Source organism: Paramisgurnus dabryanus, chromosome 23, assembly GCF_030506205.2.
Source record: "Paramisgurnus dabryanus chromosome 23, PD_genome_1.1, whole genome shotgun sequence".
Classification (NCBI taxonomy): Eukaryota; Metazoa; Chordata; class Actinopteri; order Cypriniformes; family Cobitidae; genus Paramisgurnus; species Paramisgurnus dabryanus.
In genome coordinates, this window is record NC_133359.1 from 10,577,831 (window position 1) to 10,599,022 (window position 21,192).

Sequence of the window (21,192 nt, forward strand, 5' to 3'; positions counted from 1 at the left end):
TTCAAAAAAGTTGAATGTCCCTTTAAGGTGACACTCCACTTTTTTTTTAAAATATGCTCATTTTCCAGCTCCCCTAGAGTTAAACATTTGATTCTTACCATTTTAGTAGCCGTTTCAGCTGATCTCTGGGTCTGGCGGTACCACTTTTAGCATAGCTTAGCATAATCCATTGAATCTTTTTAGACCATTAGCATCGCGCTTAAAAAAAACAATAAGTTTCAATATTTTTTCCATTTAAAACTGGTCTCTTCTGTAGTTACATCATGTACTAAGACCGACGCAAAAATTTAAAGTTGTGATTTTCTAGGCTGATATGGTTAGGAACTATCCTTGCATTCTGACGAATAATCAAGGACTTTGCTGTCGTAACATGTGTGCAGCAGGTGCAATGATATTACGTAGCACCCAAAAATAGTCCCCAGCTATTTAAAGTTATCAAGGGGACTATTTTCGGCTACAGCCAAAGTTTCTAAAAATCTTCACCCTGGCAGGACTTTTTATAAAAGTTCGGTTTCAGTCTCATGATACCTGTTTGCGTGTGGACAAATGGCCAAACTGCATAGAAAAGGTTTTGAACCTGTGTACGTGTGGACAGAGCCTCAGTCTTTTCTCATGCAGCTCTATGGAGTAACTTCTGGTAACATTGAGAGGCACCATGATTCGTCATTGTTGTAAAACGGTTCCGATGTGAATGGAGCTGATGCGACTCTTATTCTAAAGGGCTCTGCTTTGGATGAAATCAAGTCGTCAAATTTTCTCATTTAACTCAGATATACATCACGAAAAGAACATCACTTCCGTCTCTTAATCAACATTTAGTGTTTTTTACCAAAACAAGAAAGAAATCCAAGGGTGAATGACTAAAACAATAAATCATCTCCTTAACAAACCATGACGTATTTGCCGGGCCTGTTTTCTCATAACAATGCTTGTTGTTTAAAGTGTGCCTAAAGAATTTTAGCATGGCTCCCTGCACTCTGACTGCATAGTTCAAGTGGTTTCGACCCTAAATATAGAGCTGGCTTTTTCCTACAATGTCAAATGTAACCTGACTCCATATGTTAAGTCACAGCTTGTCAGTTGCTGGCTGACCAGCTGAGTTCCTCTCACTCTGTCACACATCGCCCGATGGAGTCTGTAGGAACGCTGGGAGGCCCGGTCGGGCCCTGCACCAACTTTCTGAGTCTGCCGGCACCCTGCCCTTGGGACGAGGATGATGAATCTCTGGGTCTAGATGGAATCAGGCCCAAAACTTCACCCACACCGAGGCGGCGAAGTTCAGTGTCTTCCGACGACTTCCAGCCTCCTCCTTCCAGCAGCCGGAGGGTATCTTTTGCCGACGCCTTCGGTTTAAGCCTCGTCTCTGTAAAACAATTTGACGCCAGGACGGTAAACGTACAGCCGGACACTCTAGAGAGTGACACGAATGAAGCTAAGCAGTATTACATGGTTCCCCTCTTCACTCTTCCTCAGACCGGTGAGGAGCTTGACCTGCGGGTTCAGGAGCAGAAAATAGAACTGCAGTATTTGGAACTGCTTCCCGGGACCACGACCCTTCGAGGAGTCGTCCGTGTGCTAAACCTGAGTTTCGACAAGATGGTCAATGTACGAACTACGTTGAATTCGTGGAGAAGTCATTTCGATCTGTTGGCCGAGTACGTTTCTGGGTCAAACAATGGAGAGATGGATTGTTTCTCTTTCAAGCTCACGCTGGTACCTCCGTTTGGAGAAGAGGGCGCAAGGGTTGAGTTCTGTTTGCGATATGAAACATCTTTTGGCACTTTTTGGGCCAACAACAATGGGAAGAATTATGCCGTGTGTTGCTATGAAAAGACAAAGGAGAAAGCCCAAAATGAGAGTGAAAACAGACGAAAAAGCTGTTTGAAAGGAACCAGGTGAGAGGTCATGAAGAGCTATTTATCTATCTATGGCAGGATAAACAATGTGAATAAATAAAATAAAGAAAAATTAAACATATTGCGTTTTAAAATAATTTTTTGTCATGTTTCAGCTCAAATTTCTCTGCTTTGAGTGCTGCAACAACAAATAATGAAGAATTTCCTGGTAACTTACCTCCTGTAAAACTGCAAAAATGATTTTCAAGAAAAAAATTGTCATGTTTTCAGTAAAAATATCTAAAAATTCTTTAATTAAGATGCTTTTCTTGAGGAGCAAAACGACCCAAGAAAATTTAAGTGATTTTGTGCATAAAACAAGCAAAATAAATCTGCGAATGGGGTAAGCAAAATTTTTTCAATTTTTCTTGAATTTAGTGTTTAAGAAAAATGTTCAAGATTTTTTGCTTACCCCATTGGCAGATTTTTTTTTGCTTGTTTTATGCACAAATTCACTTAAATTGGATATTTTTGGTCTAAAAACTAGACTTATTTTCTTGGGTCGTTTTGCTCATCAAGAAAAAGCATCTTAATTTAATAATTTTTTGATATTTTTACTGAAAACAAGACAAAAATACTTAGAATTTTTTTTCTTGAAAGTCACTTTTTGCAGTGAACAACTTACAACTAGACACTGCAAAAAAATACTTTCTTAGTATTTTTGTCTTGTTTTCAGAAAAAAATATCTAATTTTTTTAAAATTAAGATGACCTAGGAAAATAGGTCTAGTTTTAGACAAAAAAATATAAACTTTAAGTAAATGAGTGCTTAAAACAAGCAAAAAAAATCTGCCAATGGAATAAGAATATTTTTCTTGAAATAAGTTAACTTTTTTCATTAACACTTAATTCAAGAAAATGTTTCTTATTCCATTGGCAAATTTATTTATTTCTGCTTGTTTAAAGCACTCATTTACTTAAAGTAAAAAAAATTTATCTAAAAACTAGACTTTTTTTCCCTTTGACATTTTGCTCATCAAGAAAATACATCTTAATTAAAAAAAAATTAGATATTTTAACTGAAAACAAGGCAAAAAAATTGAGGTAGACTCAAAAATAGCATAACATTTTGATGTACGGTATGATGATATATATACATATATATTGTTTTCTCAGATAAAATATTAAATTCTGGACAGGACACTGTCTCTGAATCTCAAAACTTTAATTCTGAGGAACACCAAAAGGAAAGCAAGGAATTACTGGTAAGTTTAAAATTGCAGTTGCCATATTTTTCCGATAAATAAATCCAGACTGAAAGTTCAATTTGCTTCAGGCTCGTAAGCGTGACATTGCGCGCTTGTCAAATGAAACCACTTATAAGGGGGGTGTACACCAAGGCATTTACGCCGGCGTATGTTTTCAATTGTTTGCAATGCCCGCACTACACTCAGCTCATCAATGTCACTTCTAACTCGGACGTCCAATCACAGTGGAGGAGGGGCCGGACAAATATCACAACAACCAACTGACGCATCGGTTAAAAAAAGGGTTTTGCACTTTGGTGCACACGCCCCCTTAATGTTTAAATTCATTCGTATAAAATTATTATGATTTTAATAACGCAGTTAGAGAGAGGATAAATAGATATTGAGTGCTGTTTAACTGACTGCTCTTCCTAAACATCATGTAACCTATGTAAGCTTTGACAAGTATCATCATAACGTTGGCTTTGCATGAACTGACCCAAACAAGACACTTGATATGTTGCGGTGTGGGTCTGAGGTCATCAAGTTGTTAAAAATAAACCGGAAACATGCAAAAGTAAGTCAGCTTTTTGTCCACTAACTTATTTATATGTCATTATACGTCTTGTTTCATCATAAACAGGTGGAAATGAGCAGAAACCGCAGTCGAAGGAACAGAAGAAAGGCTGCGCGGTTAGCAAAAGTCAAAGAGCACTTTGCTCGGAGAGAAGAGGAGAAACAAGGGACCAAGATGACAAACAGTAAAGTCACAGCTGAAACCAGCATGCAGGATTATGAATTGCTGGTGAAGGAACCATGCAGCCTTTCACAACAAACAACTGCTGGACTACCAACATGTAACCAAATATCACCCTCAACAGATGAGTGTCTAAATCATGCTGAGCGTAGTGAAGATTCTTCTGTCACAGATCTAGAACAACATGTACAAGACGCTGTGATCCAATGCGAGACAAATCCGTCCAAAGCACAGGGAAATTCATCCCTGGAAGATGATCTCGGTTACCAAACATTTTCAATCGATCCGCCTGTAGCGGGACGCCAAAATACTAACTTGTCCCCTGGCAAAGATGTTGAAAAAGCATGGAAGGACTTTGAGCAGGATGCTAAACAACGAATTAGGAGCTCCAAAATGGATGAAGATACAAAAAGTAGTGAGGAGAAACCAGTACATAAGGAAAATGTGAGTTTAAAAACTAGCCACTTTATGCCACAGCTATTTTCACATAGCTATGCGTTTGGGACCATTGTAGCTCCGCTCTATCATCAGGTCTTTAAAAACATGGAAACTAAGAGAAACGACTTAATTCAGAGAGCGTTTCATGTGGACAGGACATTTAAGGAACTGGAAGATGGGAGTCTTAGAGCACTCACGCCCCCTGAGAACGATCAAGCTCCTATGAGACAAAACACAAGAACTGAGCCTGAACCATGTGTATCTAAAAACACAGTTAAACAAACTGGGAGTAAACATGTTCAGGATACAGTATCTTCTCACGATTATCAAAATGATTATATAAGTGGTATTACAGAGTACTCGAGAGATGTTGAATTTATGGAAATGTCAAACCAGGAGGACCCTGCAAATAACCAAAGCAAAATTAAAAGGGAGACTTTAAAGATCTCTAATGTCACTGAGAACAACCTACCACTGAATATAAGCAACCAGTTAACTGAGGAAAGCCAAATTACTGGGAAAATTGCTTTTGGGGTGCCAAAAAATTATTTGAATGCTTCTCAAACTCAAGAACAGATTACATCAGACAAGTCTATTGCAAATATCTCCAATGTGCCTTTAGTGCAAACTGAAGATTTGAACAATCTTCCCCAATTTCCAGAAGACCTCAAAATGATTCAGACTTCAAGCATTAACTTGGATTCCTCTAATGATATATTACCGCCTGACTGTTCTGAGTTGAGATTAAACAATGAAAATCGTATTTTTTCAACAAAAACAGATACTGAACCAGAAAGCGCACAGATAAATATGAGCAATGCTTTGGAGAGCGGCCAAGTAATTGAAAGTAAAGAACAAATGATTGGGGTATTTTCTTCAAAGGCCTTACAGTTTGAGACCCCCACCTTTACTTATGGTACAAACAATTTTTATAAAGAACGTGACAACACGACAATGACAAATAAGATTGAAAATACACAAAAATGGGAAGTAGTTAAAAAGGATGAAAAAGAATTGTGTAGAATTTCAAAGGACCTGGTTGAGGAAGAAATTGAAAATCGAATGATGCCAATGAAGGACCGGAAAGTAGAAGAGCAAGAGCAAGAGAAACAAAAAGGTGCAGAAAAAGAACAGAAACAAAAAGAAAGAGCAATAAATTACATTGTAGATGAGCTAAAATACATTGATGATGAAGATGAGATTGATATGGACATTAAGAAAATTAAGAAACAACAGGATCAGCAATCAGATTCAGTGAATCAGCACTTAGATTCAGTGAACAAGCAATCAGATTTACTAAATCAACATTCTGATTTAGTGAACCAGCATTCAGATTTAACCAATAAGCAAACAGATTTACTGAATAAGCATTCAGATTTAGTGAACCAACAATCAGATTTAGTGAATAAGCAAGATTCATATTCAGTGAATCAACATTCAGATTTAGTGAATCAACAATCAGATTCAGTGAATCAGCATTCAGATTCAGTGAACCAGCAATCAGATTTACTCAATCAGCAATCAGATTCATTGAATACGCATTCAGATTTAGTGAATCAACAATCAGATTCAGTGAATCAGCATTCAGATTCAGTGAACCAGCAATCAGATTCATTGAATAAGCATTCAGATTTAGTGAATAAGCATTCAGATTTAGTGAATCAACAATCAGATTCAGTGAATCAGCATTCAGATTCAGTGAACCAGCAATCAGATTTACTCAATAAGCAATCAGATTCATTGAATAAGCATTCAGATTTAGTGAACCAGCAATCAGATTTACTGAATACGCAATCAGATTCAGTGAATCAGCATTCAGTTTCAGTGAATCAGCATTCAAATTTGGTGAATCAGCATTCAGATTCGTTGAATCAGCATTCAGATTCGATGAATCAGCATTCAGATTTAATGAATCAGCAATCAGAAGTATTGAATAAACATTCGGATTTAGTGAACCAACAATCAGATTTACTGAATAAGCAAGATTCAGATTCAGTGAATCAGCATTCAGATTCAGTATATCAGCATTCAGATTTAGTGAATCAGCAATCAGATTTGGTGAATCAGCATTTAGATTCGGTGAACCAGCAATCAGATTTAGAGAATCAGCAATCAGATTTGGTGAATCAGCATTCAGATTCAGTGAATCAGCAATTAGATTTACTGAATAAGCAATCAGATTCTGTGAATCAGCATTCAGATTCGGTTAATCAACATTCAGATTTAGTGACCCAGCAATCGGATTTACTGAATCAGCAATCAGATTTGGTAAATCAACATTCAGATTTACTGAATCAACAATCAGATTTGGTAAATCAACATTCAGATTTAGTGACCCAGCAATCAAATTTACTGAATCATAATTCAGATTTAGTAAACCAGCAATTAGATTTATTAAATCAGCAATCAGATTCAGTGAATGAGCATTCAGATTTAGTGAATCAGCTTTCAGATTTAATGAACAAGCAATCAGATTTACTGAGCCAGCAATCAGAATTATTTAATAAGCATTCGGATTTGGTGAAACAACCATCAGATTTAATGAATAAGCAAGATTCAGATTCAGTGAATCAGCATTCAGATTTAGTGAATCAGCAATCAGATTTAGTGAACAAGCAATCAGATTTACTGAATAATCAATCAGATTCAGTAAATCAGCATTCGGATTTAGTGAATAAGCAATCAGATTTGGTGAATCAGCATTTAGATTCGGTGAACCAGCAATCAGATTTAGAGAATCAGCAATCAGATTTGGTGAATCAGCATTCAGATTCAGTGAATCAGCAATTAGATTTAGTGAACAAGCAAACAGATTTACTGAATCAGCAATCAGATTCATTGAACAAGCATTTGGTTTTAGTGAACCAGCAATCAGATTTACTGAATAATCAATCAGATTCAGTAAATCAGCATTCGGATTTAGTGAATACGCATTCAGATTCAGTGAAACAGCAAACAGATTTACTGTCTCAGCAATCAGATTCAGTGAATCAGCATTCAGAGTTAGTGAACCAGCAATCAGATTCGGTGAATCAGCATTCAGATTCAGTGAATCAGCATTCAGATTTAGTGAATCAGCTTTCAGATTTAATGAACAAGCAATCAGATTTACTGAGCCAGCAATCAGAATTATTTAATAAGCATTCGGATTTGGTGAAACAACCATCAGATTTAATGAATAAGCAAGATTCAGATTCAGTGAATCAGCATTCAGATTTAGTGAATCAGCAATCAGATTTAGTGAACAAGCAATCAGATTTACTGAATCAGCAATCAGATTCATTGAATAAGCATTTGGATTTAGTGAACCTGCAATCAGATTTACTGAATAAGCAATCAGATTCGGTGAATCAGCATTCAGATTCGGTTAATCAACATTCAGATTTAGTGACCCAGCAATCGGATTTACTCAATCAGCAATCAGATTTGGTAAATCAACATTCAGATTTACTGAATCAACAATCAGATTTGGTAAATCAACATTCAGATTTAGTGACCCAGCAATCAAATTTACTGAATCATAATTCAGATTTAGTAAACCAGCAATTAGATTTATTAAATCAGCAATCAGATTCAGTGAATGAGCATTCAGATTCAGTGAATCAGTATTCAGATTCAGTGAATCAGCAATCAGATTTGGTAACTCAACATTCAGATTTAGTGACCCAGCAATCAGATTTACTGAATCATAATTCAGATTTAGTAAACCAGCAATTAGATTTATTAAATCAGCAATCAGATTCAGTGAATGAGTATTCAGATTCAGTGAATCAGCAATCAGATTCAGTACATCAGCAATCTGATTTAGTGAATAAGCAATCAGATTTAGTGAATCATCAATCAGATTCAGTAAATAAGCAATCAGATTTAGTGAATCATCAATCAGATTCAAAGCATAAGCAATCAGATTCAGTGAATCAGCAATCAAATTCAGTGAATCAGCAATCAAATTCAGTGAATCAGCAATCAGATTTAACAAACCAGCAATCAGATTTAATGAATCAGCCATTAGATTTAGTGAATCGGCAATCAGATTCAAAACACCAGCAATCAGATTCAGTGAATCTGCAATTGGATTTAATGAATCAGCCATCAGATTTAGTGATTCAACAATCAGATTCAAAGTATCAGCAATCAGATTCAATGAATCAGCAATTTGATTCATTACCACAAAATTATGTTGAGTTAGACGATACAGAAGAGCAGCAGTCCACAGGAAAAAACCTAAGTGGTGATGAGAAAAAACGTGACTCCAGCAGTGGAGTGAACAAAACAGTTGAGCAAACAGTTTCTTACTTGAATGAATCAACACAAAATATTGAAAGTATACAACAAAACAGAATTGAATGGGACAATCTAGAATTCATTGATGATGAGAATGTGTGCTATGACAGTGAGAAACTACAGACTAATGATGAGAATATGCAGGAAAACACAGAATGCCAGTCAAAAGACTCTATAAACAGAAACACGGAGAAGGATTTTGAAGATGTGGATGACAATACCTCCACAGAATCCCTGGTCGATGATGAGATGGAACTGTACCTTAACTGCCTGAGGAATTCCCAACAGTCAGTATTCCGAGAGGGCTCGGTAAACGGAAGCTTCTGCAAAAGACCATCCGTGAGCAGAAGGAGGTCTATGTCCCTAGCGATGCCATCAATCTCTGAGTCTGTAGATGAAGACCAACAAAACAGTTACTTAGAGAATCTATCAAACACAGAGGACATCACAGAGCTGGAGCGAGCTACGCTCCTTCTTTTGGAGGGAAATGAACCTGTCATTGGGTGTAATGTCTTATGGTGGAAAGAGTTTCTCTCTTCTGATAACATGTCAAGAGTTATTGGGTACAGTTTTCTGTTGATATTGTTTTTCGTTGCAGCGCATTATTATGACTTCATTGCATGTTTTGCCTTATATCTGCTCACGGTGTATTGGCTTTTCCGTCAAGGAGAGGAAGAATCGCTGAAAAGCTCTCGGAAAGGTGAAAGACAATTTCAGTAGTTCTAAGTTTGGGAAGATTTTGGAATTAGTTTGCTATTATTTATTTACCCAAGATTTGTTGGACAGCAAATAGCTGAAATATGAAAATGGATCTGTTTTTTCTAAAATGGCAAAGAAAGTAAATTATTTTATGGCACCTTACAAACAATGTGTGAATACAATGTCGTCACTTTGACGAAAACACATTCATTGCATTTAAAGGCATACTTCCCTGCTGGTGTAGCATTTTTAAGTTTGCTTAAAGTAACACAAAGCGTTTAATACAGAGTTTAGTATATAATGAGGGATTATATGAGGTGTATATATCTTGGGTTAAATGATGATGGTGACTGGTATAGTAAAATGTAAAGGACCATTGGGTGAGTTAAAAATGTAGGTTCAGGTTAGATTTGAAAAACTATTATTTGTATACAATAAAATCAGTTCAGTTGAATTTGAATTGATTGACTGATAAGTGTGGAAAAGTTCTTTTTTGCACACACTTTTTATATAAAATTCCTGCTTTCCAACCAATAGCATATGGGGGGAGTACTTAAGGATGAATGATTTTGCAATTGGTGATGCATAAATGCAACGTCATCTTTAAATACCACATCCATCTAATCTTAGTGTATATTTAGACAATAAATCCTTTAGCTTTATAAACAGTTGTCTGCACAGCTGAGACCTATTATGAGATCATCACTTATTCAAAATAGCATGGAACAACATGACATTTTCAGCTTCAAGGAGAAACAATGACACTGTTTTATTGCTGTTCGCAAATTAGCTATCTATATATATGTTTTGGCATTTCTCTTGTATTGACAAATTAATAAAGCGATATTATTTAGCAGTATTATCTTCATGAAATTAACATATTATGAACAAGCAATTGGGTTTTTTCATCAAAATAAGTTGAGAAAGAATAGACACAAGAGTAGATCATAGCTACTTTTAACTTTAGACAATAGTCACTCACTATGCTAATGTGTATATATATATTTTCTATGCTAATGTATAGTGGTTGACACCTGTCATGGTTCAGTGGTATCACTTCCTGCTGACATTTTGTGTGACCCCTGACTATTAACAGACATGGGGGTGGTAAATTACAATGTTCCCATTTTCCCATGTGACAGCTGGATGTTATAATGTCACAAAATAACACAATGTTCATACTACATATTAGATTAACGCCGTTTTCATTGATTATGTAGCTTACTCTTTTTTTTACAGTGATTAAGAGAAATGACATAATATCCTCATAGGCTAGTCTTGGTAAATGCCATAAAGTTAAATGAATTTAACCAAACTTGAACTGTATAAACCTAACCACATGGCCTGTGAGAGATTACTTTTCAAACTGTCCATAATTATTTTATGACAAACAAATGCAGCCAAGTATGCAGCATAATGTTGAATGGTTTGTATCACTTACAGTTAGCAGGGATGTGTGACGCAACAAATGTTCCGTGTCAGAGATCGCGTGAAACTAACATGCCTACGTGCTCCTACACATGAACAAGTGTTAAAAATACAACCTTTTTGGATACTATTCTAGATCTCCACGCTTTAATCAAATATCTAATTATTATTATTTAAAGAAAAAGGAGAAAAAATAATTTTCAAATAAAAAAGGACAATTAAACAAAATGAAACGAAACAGAAAAATCATCACAAATGACAATAATAAAAAAAATACAAACTATCTAAGATAAGTGTGTATATATTAATTTGAGGACCGCCTTTTTATTTTATTTGTCAGCTTTAGGGGAACATCTTCATGCAAACGAATGCATTTTGATCAATATGTAGAAAATATTTTTTGCTTGCATAGATTTATCTCTTGGTTTGATAATTTCAAGTTTATTTAAAACAACCTTGGTTGACCAAAGTGCTGTACAAAATCACCTATGTCCATCAACAATAGTTCAAAATATCCACCGAATGTGGCTGTATTTCATGAAAAACCACTAGATGGCACTATGTTTGTATTTATAAGAATGATGAGAATAACCATATGTGAAACCCAAAAGTGAAAAACATACGTTTTGAAATTGTACGGTAAATAATTTTATATAATTAATTGAACAAACACATACGATTTTTGTGTACATGTTTTTTCTGTTATCATTTAACTTTTCTTGTATTCCAGGTAAGGACACGGCTAGTTCACACAAAGCTAAGGAGGCGTAAAAAAAGCTAAGGAGGCGTTTCATGTTTTACGTTCACCCATTGGCCGCTTCACTTCCTGCACGCGCGCTGGAGAGGCGCAATCAGGTCGCTTGTTGTTGCCGTGTGCGCGTGCGTGCTGACGGAGCCGGTGCGCCGGTAACCTCAGTGCTGTACCATGGAGCTGCAGGGCAGCCCTGAGACGGATCCCGATGATCTCTCCAGATACCACCCCTGTTCCGTCCCACAGGAGCTGCAGGCCAGAAAGAAAGAGCAAGAGAAGCTGTCAGGGGTGGTAAAAAGCGTCCACCGGAAACTCCGCAAGAAATACATTGAAGGTATTTTGGCTCTTTAGCTTAGCCTGGATTCATAACTGTAGTCCGGCCTGATCAGAGACGCAGATGTTTACGCTTAAAAGCAAAGCATCGGTTAAAACCGCGACGCCACGAGAGCAAAAACGGCATTGCTTATATTATAAACATATATCGGGGGCGCGTTTACATGACTTGTACAGATGTCATACTTGTTTTGGAAAGCAGTATGCTGATGTCTTTCTCTGTGTCTCTCTAGTGCACTGCCAGGCTAGACAGCAATTTTGGGCACCGTCTGAGTCAAACGTTTTTGAACAGCCTTATGGAGTCCAAAAATACTTTAAAAACTAGCAGCTTACTAACGTTAAGTTATAAAATACGGCCACTGTCTGCACAGCCTCCTCAGCAACCCAGTCCAAGGGGATTCATTTCTTCCTGTTTTGGTTTTTATTACAATGGTGCTTCTATTGATCGGCCCCGATCTTGGGCCGATAAACGCTTAAAGAAGTTTGATTGGACGATCATGCAAAATTTCTGTTGTATCCCATTTACTGTAATACACTTTTTGTTATATTATGTCAGCCAATTGGCAACATTGCTTCCTAGTATTATTATTGGCCATTAAACAACCTAAATTGGTCTACGACCACAGGTAGTCGTTTTTTAGTGTGTCTACCAGGAGAGAGATCTGTTGTACCAACAGATGAATTATAAAAAATGATATAAAGATAAAACCAACTGTTGTTAGTTACCATAAGTCAGACTGTTTTGATATAAACACATGTGGCGTAAATGGGGATTTTTTTGGTTTCCTAATCTTCATTACATCAGCTTTTTCCCAGCTGACCATAGCGCACAAAATTAATATGTTGTTCCCTTTAAAACCTTATATTATATATGTATTTTTTTCTCGCTAAAAACAGGCATAGTTTGTACTTGGCTTGAGAAAACGTTGTGTTACAACGTTTCTAATAGCTTGGAGAATTTCTATTGAAGGTGAAGTTGATTCTGAATCCACTTTTTTAACTGCAGTTAGTGTGAAACATTGCTGTTTGAGCATAAACAACATCTGCAAAGTTACATGCATGGGAAATATCTGCTTAAACAGAGATCATGACAGCGAATGACAACTACCTACAACTAATGCTGGATTCACACCAAACGCGAATAGAGCGTCAAATTTGCGTCTACCGCATCTAGTTTGTCGCTTTAATATTTTGAATACATTCGCAGGTCTAGAGCGAAATTAGAGCCCGACCGATAAAGGATTTTGAAGGTCGATACCGATACAAATGTTTGTTGGTTTTAAAATCCGATATTCCGATATATCGGCCAATTTTTTTCCCCAGAAACGCACAACAAAACATTTACAGATTTCCCTAACATTAGTTATTTGTAGATATTTATGAGTTTTAACTAAAATAATGTGATAATGCATTTTAAAAAGAAACTAGTTTCTTTTATTGTCACAACAGAACAGAGGAACATCAAAATATATTAAAGTACTGATAAATAAAATGTATAAAAATATCGTTGTTATATGTTATTTAATGTTAAACTATGTGAGTGGCGCGACAGGGATTTGAGCAACTTCCTGAGTCACAGCTGGGCGGCGCCGGTGTGCGTATACTCATAGAAAACAATGTGTTCGATTTTTTTTTTTTAGAACGGCGCTGCTCGGCGCCTAGCAGTGCGGCCGGTGTGCGATCCCCTTAACGCATCACGCTAAATGCCTCGTGTGTAGACATGTCTTTACATTGACTTAACATTGAAATCAAAGCATAAACACATGCATTATTTTAAACAAGTCATAAACACATGTAACAGTGTACCCCATAAACAAAATCAAACCTTTAAAAAACCCACCCCTTTTAATCTTCCTTGCTTATCCTGACAGGGACAAACAGCATTATAAATCCCACACAGTGGTCTATTCACTAAACCCCGTGATGTTTTAATAAAGATGGCTTGATATAGTCTGCTTGGTTTTTGTAAAGCAGTATTCACATGTTTAACCACGCTGCAGCCTCTTCTTTTCTCATCTTATTCTCTGTAAATCTGATAAGGCCAGTGTTTTCCACTCAGTCATGGGACAGCTCCTTTTTTTTTGGCAGTTCTTGCCCTTTAAAGCAGCCTTGTAGGGTTGTTGTATGTGCTTGCCTAATGGTGTCATTGGCACAATCAGCATGTTTTCAAATCTGTTTGTGAATCAGCAAAAATACTTTGATGATACGGTTGTTTTCAGCTTGAAGATTTCGCTTGTTGAGGAAAATTGACAATGAGAGGAAGTGTGCACGTGAGCTTCAGAAAGTATGTAAAATTTATAATTTTTTCTTATGGCTCAGAAGTAAGTGTGAGAGAGTTAGGTTGTGCTAATGAAACTGTCATTTGGCTTGTTGGGCATGTGCTGTTTTGTTACTTGATGTCGGTTGATCATGTGTGTTTTATCATTTGTACGCTCAAGCAGCCGCTGTTCTCCGTGGCACGTTTTGCTCTTTTGTGCTAAATGTGTCACTGATGTGAAGTAATGTACCTGACAAGTGAAGTTTTGTCGAAATCGTGAAACTGATCTATGAACTGACACACAAACTGCACATAAAACCTTGAATGCACTGTAATGCATTGTACTAACCCAGGGATTCCCAAAGTGTGGTACGCGCACCCCCAGGGGTACGCGAGCTGCCACCAGGGGGTGCGCGAGAGGAAAAATGTAATGGCGGTCTGTTTCTTTAAGTGGGATTTTTCCATACAATAAATAAATAAAAAAATGAACAGTAAACATTTCCTTTGTAATCGCTTTTATTTTAAATAAAAAACTATAATTTATTAGTTTTTGATAGAAACGTAGAAGACAGCTGCTGTCTTTTTCTACGCACTGCTCTTCTGTTATGCACTGCAGCCGCTATATGCGTGCCAACTCGTTTCATTCATTCCATATATATTATAAATATGCTTAACTGACTGAAGTCAGGGAAACTGTCATGTTGGACGTCTTATGATAAAGTTGTTAGTCACGAAGGAGGAGAGGGACCAAGAGAGAGAGACTTTTTTATGGCAAAAATAGAAATAATGAAATGTGACGAGACATGGGGATACGCGAGCAATGTGTTTTCATGCATGGTAAAGAGACCGCCAATGAATTATATAATAAAATACATAAATACTTACTGTAGAGAACTTATTAAAAGCTTTCATTTAATTTTGTTTGAAACTTGAGCTGTTATAATGAATCTGAAAACTATTATACACCTTTTGTGCGAACAGTAAAGGCTTTCGTTAATGTGTTTAATGGGTCTGCACGTGACGCACTGGTAAACATGAGGAAACCTCTCATATGTCATCTATTAGCTGACGGCAGTAAGTGTACGTTTTTTACCATAGTAAACTCGAATGGCGTCTAAATATCACAGTGGTTAAACGCATACACGGGGGCGCGCATCATCTACGCTGAGCGTAGTTTCAGATGGTGCAATAGGCGTAAATATTTTTCACAATGTTGGACGTAGCTAAGCCCAACGTAGGACTATTACACCCAACTTCTTAACGTCCGGCTAGTGCAACCGGCCCTTGGTTATTTGCGCATGATTAAACATGAGTATTTATGGTGAGAAAATAAAGCTTTTTTGGATTTTTTTTAAATGGGGATTGGGGGTGCGCCAACCCGGTTGGGACATAGAAGGGGGTGCGCAGGAAAAAAAGTTTGGGAACCCCTGTACTAACCAAAAGCAGAGCATATATTCACATTGCGTTCCTTGCTCTAGATTACTTGTGGGATTACTTGTTTTTCGCACAACATTGGACATTGGACATTCTCTTTATTTTCAATAACCGGACGTGTCGAACTAGACATGCGCTTTACTGGTTGGGTTGCACGATAACGCATCATGCGAATTTTCCAGTCATGTTGAAATGTTTTAACTTTGAGGTGAATACAGTCTTTCTAGAAAAACGAGGTTTTTTGTGATTGTTGCGGACAAAAATCCTTGATCTTGCGGCACGTTTTCTTAAAAAATGCGATGGAATATGCGGGATATTTATGTAATTTTATGCAATTGCAGGAACTTGCGAAAATTGCGGGAACTTGCGAAAACTTGCGAAACTTTTTTCAGCTTTTGCAGCTTTTCAATGATGTTCACGTCACATAATCACGTAACTTCATAATGTTCCCATGGCAACAGGGGACATGGCTGTGCTTGTGTGAAGTAAAAGCAACATTTTGTAACTTTCTGCTAAGATATATGTGATTTTTGCTACGAAAATGCGGGGATTATGAAATAATGCAAGCCCCGCATATTTTGCACACAGAAATCTGCAATTAATGCTGCAAAAGTGAGGCGTATTTGGAAAAATTAAATAATGCGATTGCGATCGCATAATCGCGTTTTTCTGGAGGGACTGTGAATAGTGCGTGCGCTACAATCGCACCATCCCAATTTGCATCGTTTTTACTTCTAAAGTGTGAAGCACAGATGCTCACAAGTCTCTGAGCTCGAGTCGAGTCAAGTCTGAAGTCTCGTTGTAACAAATAAAACTCTAATAACAAATAAAGAAATTACAAACATTTATAAAAAAGAACAAAGTTGCACATTAAGTAAGGTCTAAAATTAGCATTAGTCTTTATTGTACAAATTAAATATTATTATTATTATTATTTTCTGTTTGTCTTGGATTGTTTGATTAACATAAATGACACAGACTTAAGTAGGTTAATTGAGGTTACTGTCTCTTTAAGAACAAATAAGCCCAGACTGGTTTCTGAAGACATAAACAAAAATGTTTTTATTAGAAAAAGAATACTGTGAGATCATTTTGTGTGTATGTGCCCTGTCAAGAAAAGAAAGATTTTATGTTGGCTAAACTTTTGAAACACTTCTCTCTGTATGTGCACTACTGAGGGCACTTAAACGCGAGCTCAAACACAGGCGGAGGATGAATTCCAAACAGCGCTTCAGGAAGAAGATGCAGCAGTCGCTTCACATAAAAATGTTACGTTGTTTTTCATTGCTCTATTAAGCAATTGTATGTTAATGGACTACATGACACAAAGTAGCGCAACTCTGGACCTGACTGGAGCTGGACCGGACACACTTAACCGCATGTGCGTACAGAAATCTTCTCACTTGAGCGCCTTTTTGCTGTTAAATTGTTTAACCATTTAAACAATTGCAAGCCTTTGAAACACGTTAATGATAAACTTACCCTATTTAAATTGCATATTAATCCGCGAATCGCATGCGAGCCGAACCGCGGATCCGTCACAGCACTACCCAAAGTTTCAGATGAATGGCACAGCAGCTGGTGCAGTCGACATGTATGTTCGCTGCCGCGCGCGCGGAGAAGATACGTCACGTGTTACGTCGTGGGCAGGTTGTAGGTAACGGAGCGAGGGGTATGACAGCGAGCTCATCAGACGTTTCCTAAAAAATAAACATTGTTCACAAGTCTTTGAGGACGAGTCTCAAGTCGAGTCTGAAGTCACTGTGTGTGCGACTTAAGTCGCACTCGAGTCCCCATCTCTGGTGTGAAGAAAAATAAATAGGCTATATTGACTTTTGACTCATTTAAAAATGTTTTTGCACATAGTATCGTAAACACTAAACCAACCTGACCAGCAGAAAACCCCTATTACTAAGCCATGCTCTTTGTGGCGTAGTTCACTGTACGCAGTACAAAGTTATAAGTCTGTTTTGTCTCATTGGTTGCAGTGGGAGATTTCGAGAAAATATGGCGTGAGCACTGTGAAGATGAACAGACCCTCAGCGAGTACGCCACAGCCATGAAGAACCTGGCCGACAACCACTGGGCGAGCAAATGTGAGGGAGAGGGACGCATCGAGTGGTGTCGAAGGTACAACCACCATCCACGTAGCTCGACTTGTATGCTTTGGCGCTATCAACATGGAGGTCAAAGATTCAAATGCTAGGGTACGCCCATACTGATTCCCATATCCCCATATTTTCACAGTGTTTGTCAGGAGTACTTCCAGGATGGAGGAATGCGGCGAGCTTTGGAGAAGGATGATAAAAGCGCCAGGCATGCGGCAGCTGGAAATAACACATCTGTGAACAATCTACCGCAATTATCTAATCCAAGGTGCTCCAATTTTGTTTCTTTTTGTTGTGGTAGAGAGTTTAAAATTGAGCTACTGGTATATGTTACGATATTTACTATTAATATTATTTTAACAGCTCATCGTTCCAGATTGGAAGGATACGGCTGTTGGATGTGGGCAGCTGTTTCAACCCTTTCCTGAAGTTTGACGAGTTTCTTACCGTCGGTATCGACATTGTACCAGCAGTAGAGGTTTGTATCTTTTATATGAAGCTATAGACTTTAGATTAGATTGTACATTTAGTTTTATCTCTAAACATTCTGACATGATCCGTTTCATCTTTACAGAGCGTCTTCAAATGCGACTTTCTCAACCTGCAGCTGCAGCAGCCTTTGCAGCTGGCCAGCGACGCACTGGATACCTTTCTGCAGCAGTTGCGCGGCCCCATCGAAGCTCTGCCCGCCCAGCTTTTTCATGTGGTGGTCTTCTCCCTGCTTTTGTCCTACTTCCCTTCACCCTATCAGCGCTGGCTCTGCTGCAAGAAAGCACATGAACTTTTGGCCCTGAACGGCCTCCTGCTCATTATCACCCCCGACTCCTCCCACCAGGGCCGGCATGCGCTCATGATGCGCAGCTGGCGAGTCGCAGTCGAGTCGCTGGGCTTCAAGCGCTACAAGTACATCAAATTCTCCCACATGCATCTCATCGCTTTCCGCAAGGTCTCGTCCACCACCAGCAGTGACCTGGTCAGTCGCAACTACCCAGAGATGCTTTACATCCCTCAGGACTTTCATACTTTAGAGGAGGAGGGATTTACTGATTCGTACGAGTCTCCACGCTCCGAATTCGAAGACGACCAGTTAGCATGGAGCTTTGCGGAATTACCAGACACGCCGTACGATTCGGATTCGGGTGAAAGCCAAAGCAGCTCGGCGCCATTTCATGAGCTGGAAGACTCCATTTTGTTGCACAGCTGAACTTGTTTACTACCCCTAGTAACATTAAATACCCTACTGTCCTGTCGCTGCCAAATTGTACCGCTGCAATTGTGTACTTCACCCCTTTCAAAGCAGCAAATAAGTTTGCACAGAGTGAATGAGGACATGGTGATTTTTAAGATATCGTTCTAAACACAAACGCACTATTCGACATTTCAAAAGGTTTCGCAATAGAGGCAATGCGGTTTTCGAACAGAAACAGCCGTGCGATCTCAGGTTGAAGAAGATTTTGCTCATTCAATTCACCTGTTTTCTCATATATCACAACCTTCAGCTAGATAAGAATTGAGGAGTTACGAACAACCCCTTAGGTTGCATTGAGGCTTACTAAGAGCTGCTGTCTTAGTTCTTCGATTGCAAATTTCTACTGGACAGTTTGGATAAAGACTTCATCCAAACATTTTCCAGAAATCGCCTTTATCGATGATATTTGTAGCATTTTAAGTGTCTGCAGAACTTAAGTACGTTGTGTTTGGTTTGGTAATGTGACAGTGTAACTGTGAATGTGGATTTCTAGCTTGGTTCGAACATGGTACTGTACGACTCGCGCAAAGTAGTCATAGTTTTCGAGAACAAACAATCTTACAGGTGATCAGATCGCATGCTTTCAATTTCTTTGTGTTGTTTCAAATTTTGTGATCAAAAGGCTTGAAAGTAGCTTTGAGTGGCGATCTGCCTATGTTTTCATTTTACCCCTGTTATAACCAATAATAGTAGACTCCTATCAGATTGCTTGTCAGTAGTATGTATTATAGAGCAGGTTAGATTTCTCTGCATTTTACCAAAATGTGACTCTATTGAGTAGAAGGATTGTTTACTCTTGACCGTTTACTCTTAAAACCTTTGGTTGATCTAAGTCTTACTTTCTGTGTATTTTACGGTGTAACTGGTGTGTATCCTATTGATTTCTTCAATTCATTATTTTAGCTTTCCATTTCAAAGTAAAGCATTTCAAGGTACTGTGGTTAAAAGTACTACACCAAATGTTTCAATAGCAGTTTTACGGATGTACAATCATAACTCATGTATGGAGCTGCAGAACTTAAAGGGACCGTTCACCCAAAAAAGAAAATTCTGTCATCTAGTTGTTTTAAACTTGTATACATTTCTTTGTTCTGCTCAATACAAATATTTTGTAGCCAAGCAGATCTGGGGCACCACTGACTTCCATATTATATTTTTTCTATTCAATGGAAGTCAATGGTGCCCCAGATCTATTCAGTTACAAACCTTTTAAAAGATATCTTCATTTGTGTTCACAAAAATGCATATAGGTTTGGAACAACTTAAGGATGGGTATTTTCATTTTACAAACTATCCCTTTAAGGCTTTTTATTTCACTCCAGGTTCTTATAAACACTATATTAAGTGTCCAAGCACATATTTGCACGTGTTCGATAACACCCTCTATAGGGTTGGCAAGATATTGATACTTAACATCAGCAAAAGCACTTCAACATTAGCAATATATTAATAGTTACAAATGGTCAATAAAATCCTCAATTACCATAACCTGACAGTTTTATTTCTTAACTAATATAAGGCACTGTTTTATTAACGTGGATGCTGAACTGTAAATCTAAATGAGAAGAGATTGTGATGGTTTCTTAACTCATGAAAACTCATGCAAGATGTTTTTTGCATTAGGGTTGTGTTGAAGAAACTATGTTTGACTTCGGTGTTAAGCACTTTAAAGGTGTTTTAGGGGTGCCAAAAATGTGGATGGATTTGATAGAACAGCAGAAGAGATTTTTTTCAGGATGTCTCAAGGTGCCATTAAACCCAAATTGTATTTTTGCATTTGTGATGGTAAAGACTGATTTCAAGAACCGGCTACTGATTGTCATTTGAAAATACGTTAAATAAAACTTCCCAAAATACACAGTTAAATACCTTTAGCAAATAAACCAGCTCTCATCTCAATACTAGATACTGCCCTGTAATATTAGCAATAGTATTTAAAAGCTGTCTTTAGTCTGTATTCAATTTATAAAAATAGTTTTAAATCCACAAAAAAAAAAGAAAGAAAAAAGCTTTGTATTGTACTGTTTACTTGTGGTGGTGTGTTCAAACATTTACATATCAAACGCCTTTGTCTTCCTTGGGTTTTAATCCACCGTTTGCATGGTTGATTTTCTCTATCAGTGTTATGATGTTGAATCCCACAGAACTGGACTGTTTGTGAGAATGATTGACATTCATTTTTACAAATAAAGGTCTGCTGCCTTTCTTTGCTTGTTTGTGGCCTTTTTCCTAACATTAGTTGCATACAAGTCATACCTATGAATTTTATACATTTATGTAATCCCATTACATTCAAAACTTCTAGTTTTTCATTAAAATATAAATAATAAAAAAAAAATGTACTTAACAATTTAACAAAGCATTATAGATTTA

General features: G+C 37.5%; 2 protein-coding genes across 3 annotated transcripts; both read left to right on the forward strand.

Moving 5' to 3' along the window:
• Positions 1–922: 922 nt before the first annotated feature.
• ppp1r3ab (protein phosphatase 1, regulatory subunit 3Ab) lies at positions 923–10,118 on the forward strand. Of its 2 annotated transcripts, XM_073813368.1 has the most exons (4): positions 923–1,895; positions 2,012–2,064; positions 3,011–3,099; positions 3,725–10,118. In XM_073813368.1, exons 1-4 carry the CDS (start codon positions 1,129–1,131, stop codon positions 9,278–9,280), a joined length of 6,465 nt encoding a protein of 2,154 aa, XP_073669469.1. In that variant the 5' UTR covers positions 923–1,128; the 3' UTR covers positions 9,281–10,118. The 2 variants fall into 2 exon arrangements, with proteins under 2 accessions (XP_073669469.1, XP_073669470.1); XM_073813369.1 differs by lacking the exons at positions 2,012–2,064; positions 3,011–3,099 and having other exon boundaries at positions 1,759–1,895.
• Positions 10,119–10,219: 101 nt separating this feature from the next.
• Positions 10,220–21,025, forward strand: samtor (S-adenosylmethionine sensor upstream of mTORC1). The gene is made up of 5 exons (XM_065291962.2): positions 10,220–11,772; positions 17,451–17,592; positions 17,710–17,838; positions 17,934–18,048; positions 18,145–21,025. The coding sequence occupies exons 1-5, from the start codon at positions 11,613–11,615 to the stop codon at positions 18,772–18,774; spliced, it is 1,176 nt and encodes a 391-aa protein (XP_065148034.1). The 5' UTR covers positions 10,220–11,612; the 3' UTR covers positions 18,775–21,025.
• The last annotated feature ends 167 nt before the right edge of the window (positions 21,026–21,192 follow it).

Excerpts from the sequence above, each read along its gene's own strand:
- ppp1r3ab (XM_073813368.1), top strand. The coding sequence starts at position 1,129 with ATGGAGTCTGTAGGAACGCTGGGAGGCCCGGTCGGGCCCTGCACCAAC. Across the intron at positions 2,065-3,010 it reads AAATAATGAAGAATTTCCTG|ATAAAATATTAAATTCTGGA; the intron begins GTAACTTACCTC and ends TTGTTTTCTCAG. Across the intron at positions 3,100-3,724 it reads AGGAAAGCAAGGAATTACTG|GTGGAAATGAGCAGAAACCG; the intron begins GTAAGTTTAAAA and ends CATCATAAACAG.
- samtor (XM_065291962.2), top strand. The coding sequence starts at position 11,613 with ATGGAGCTGCAGGGCAGCCCTGAGACGGATCCCGATGATCTCTCCAGA. Across the intron at positions 11,773-17,450 it reads CCGCAAGAAATACATTGAAG|TGGGAGATTTCGAGAAAATA; the intron begins GTATTTTGGCTC and ends CATTGGTTGCAG. Across the intron at positions 18,049-18,144 it reads ACATTGTACCAGCAGTAGAG|AGCGTCTTCAAATGCGACTT; the intron begins GTTTGTATCTTT and ends TCATCTTTACAG.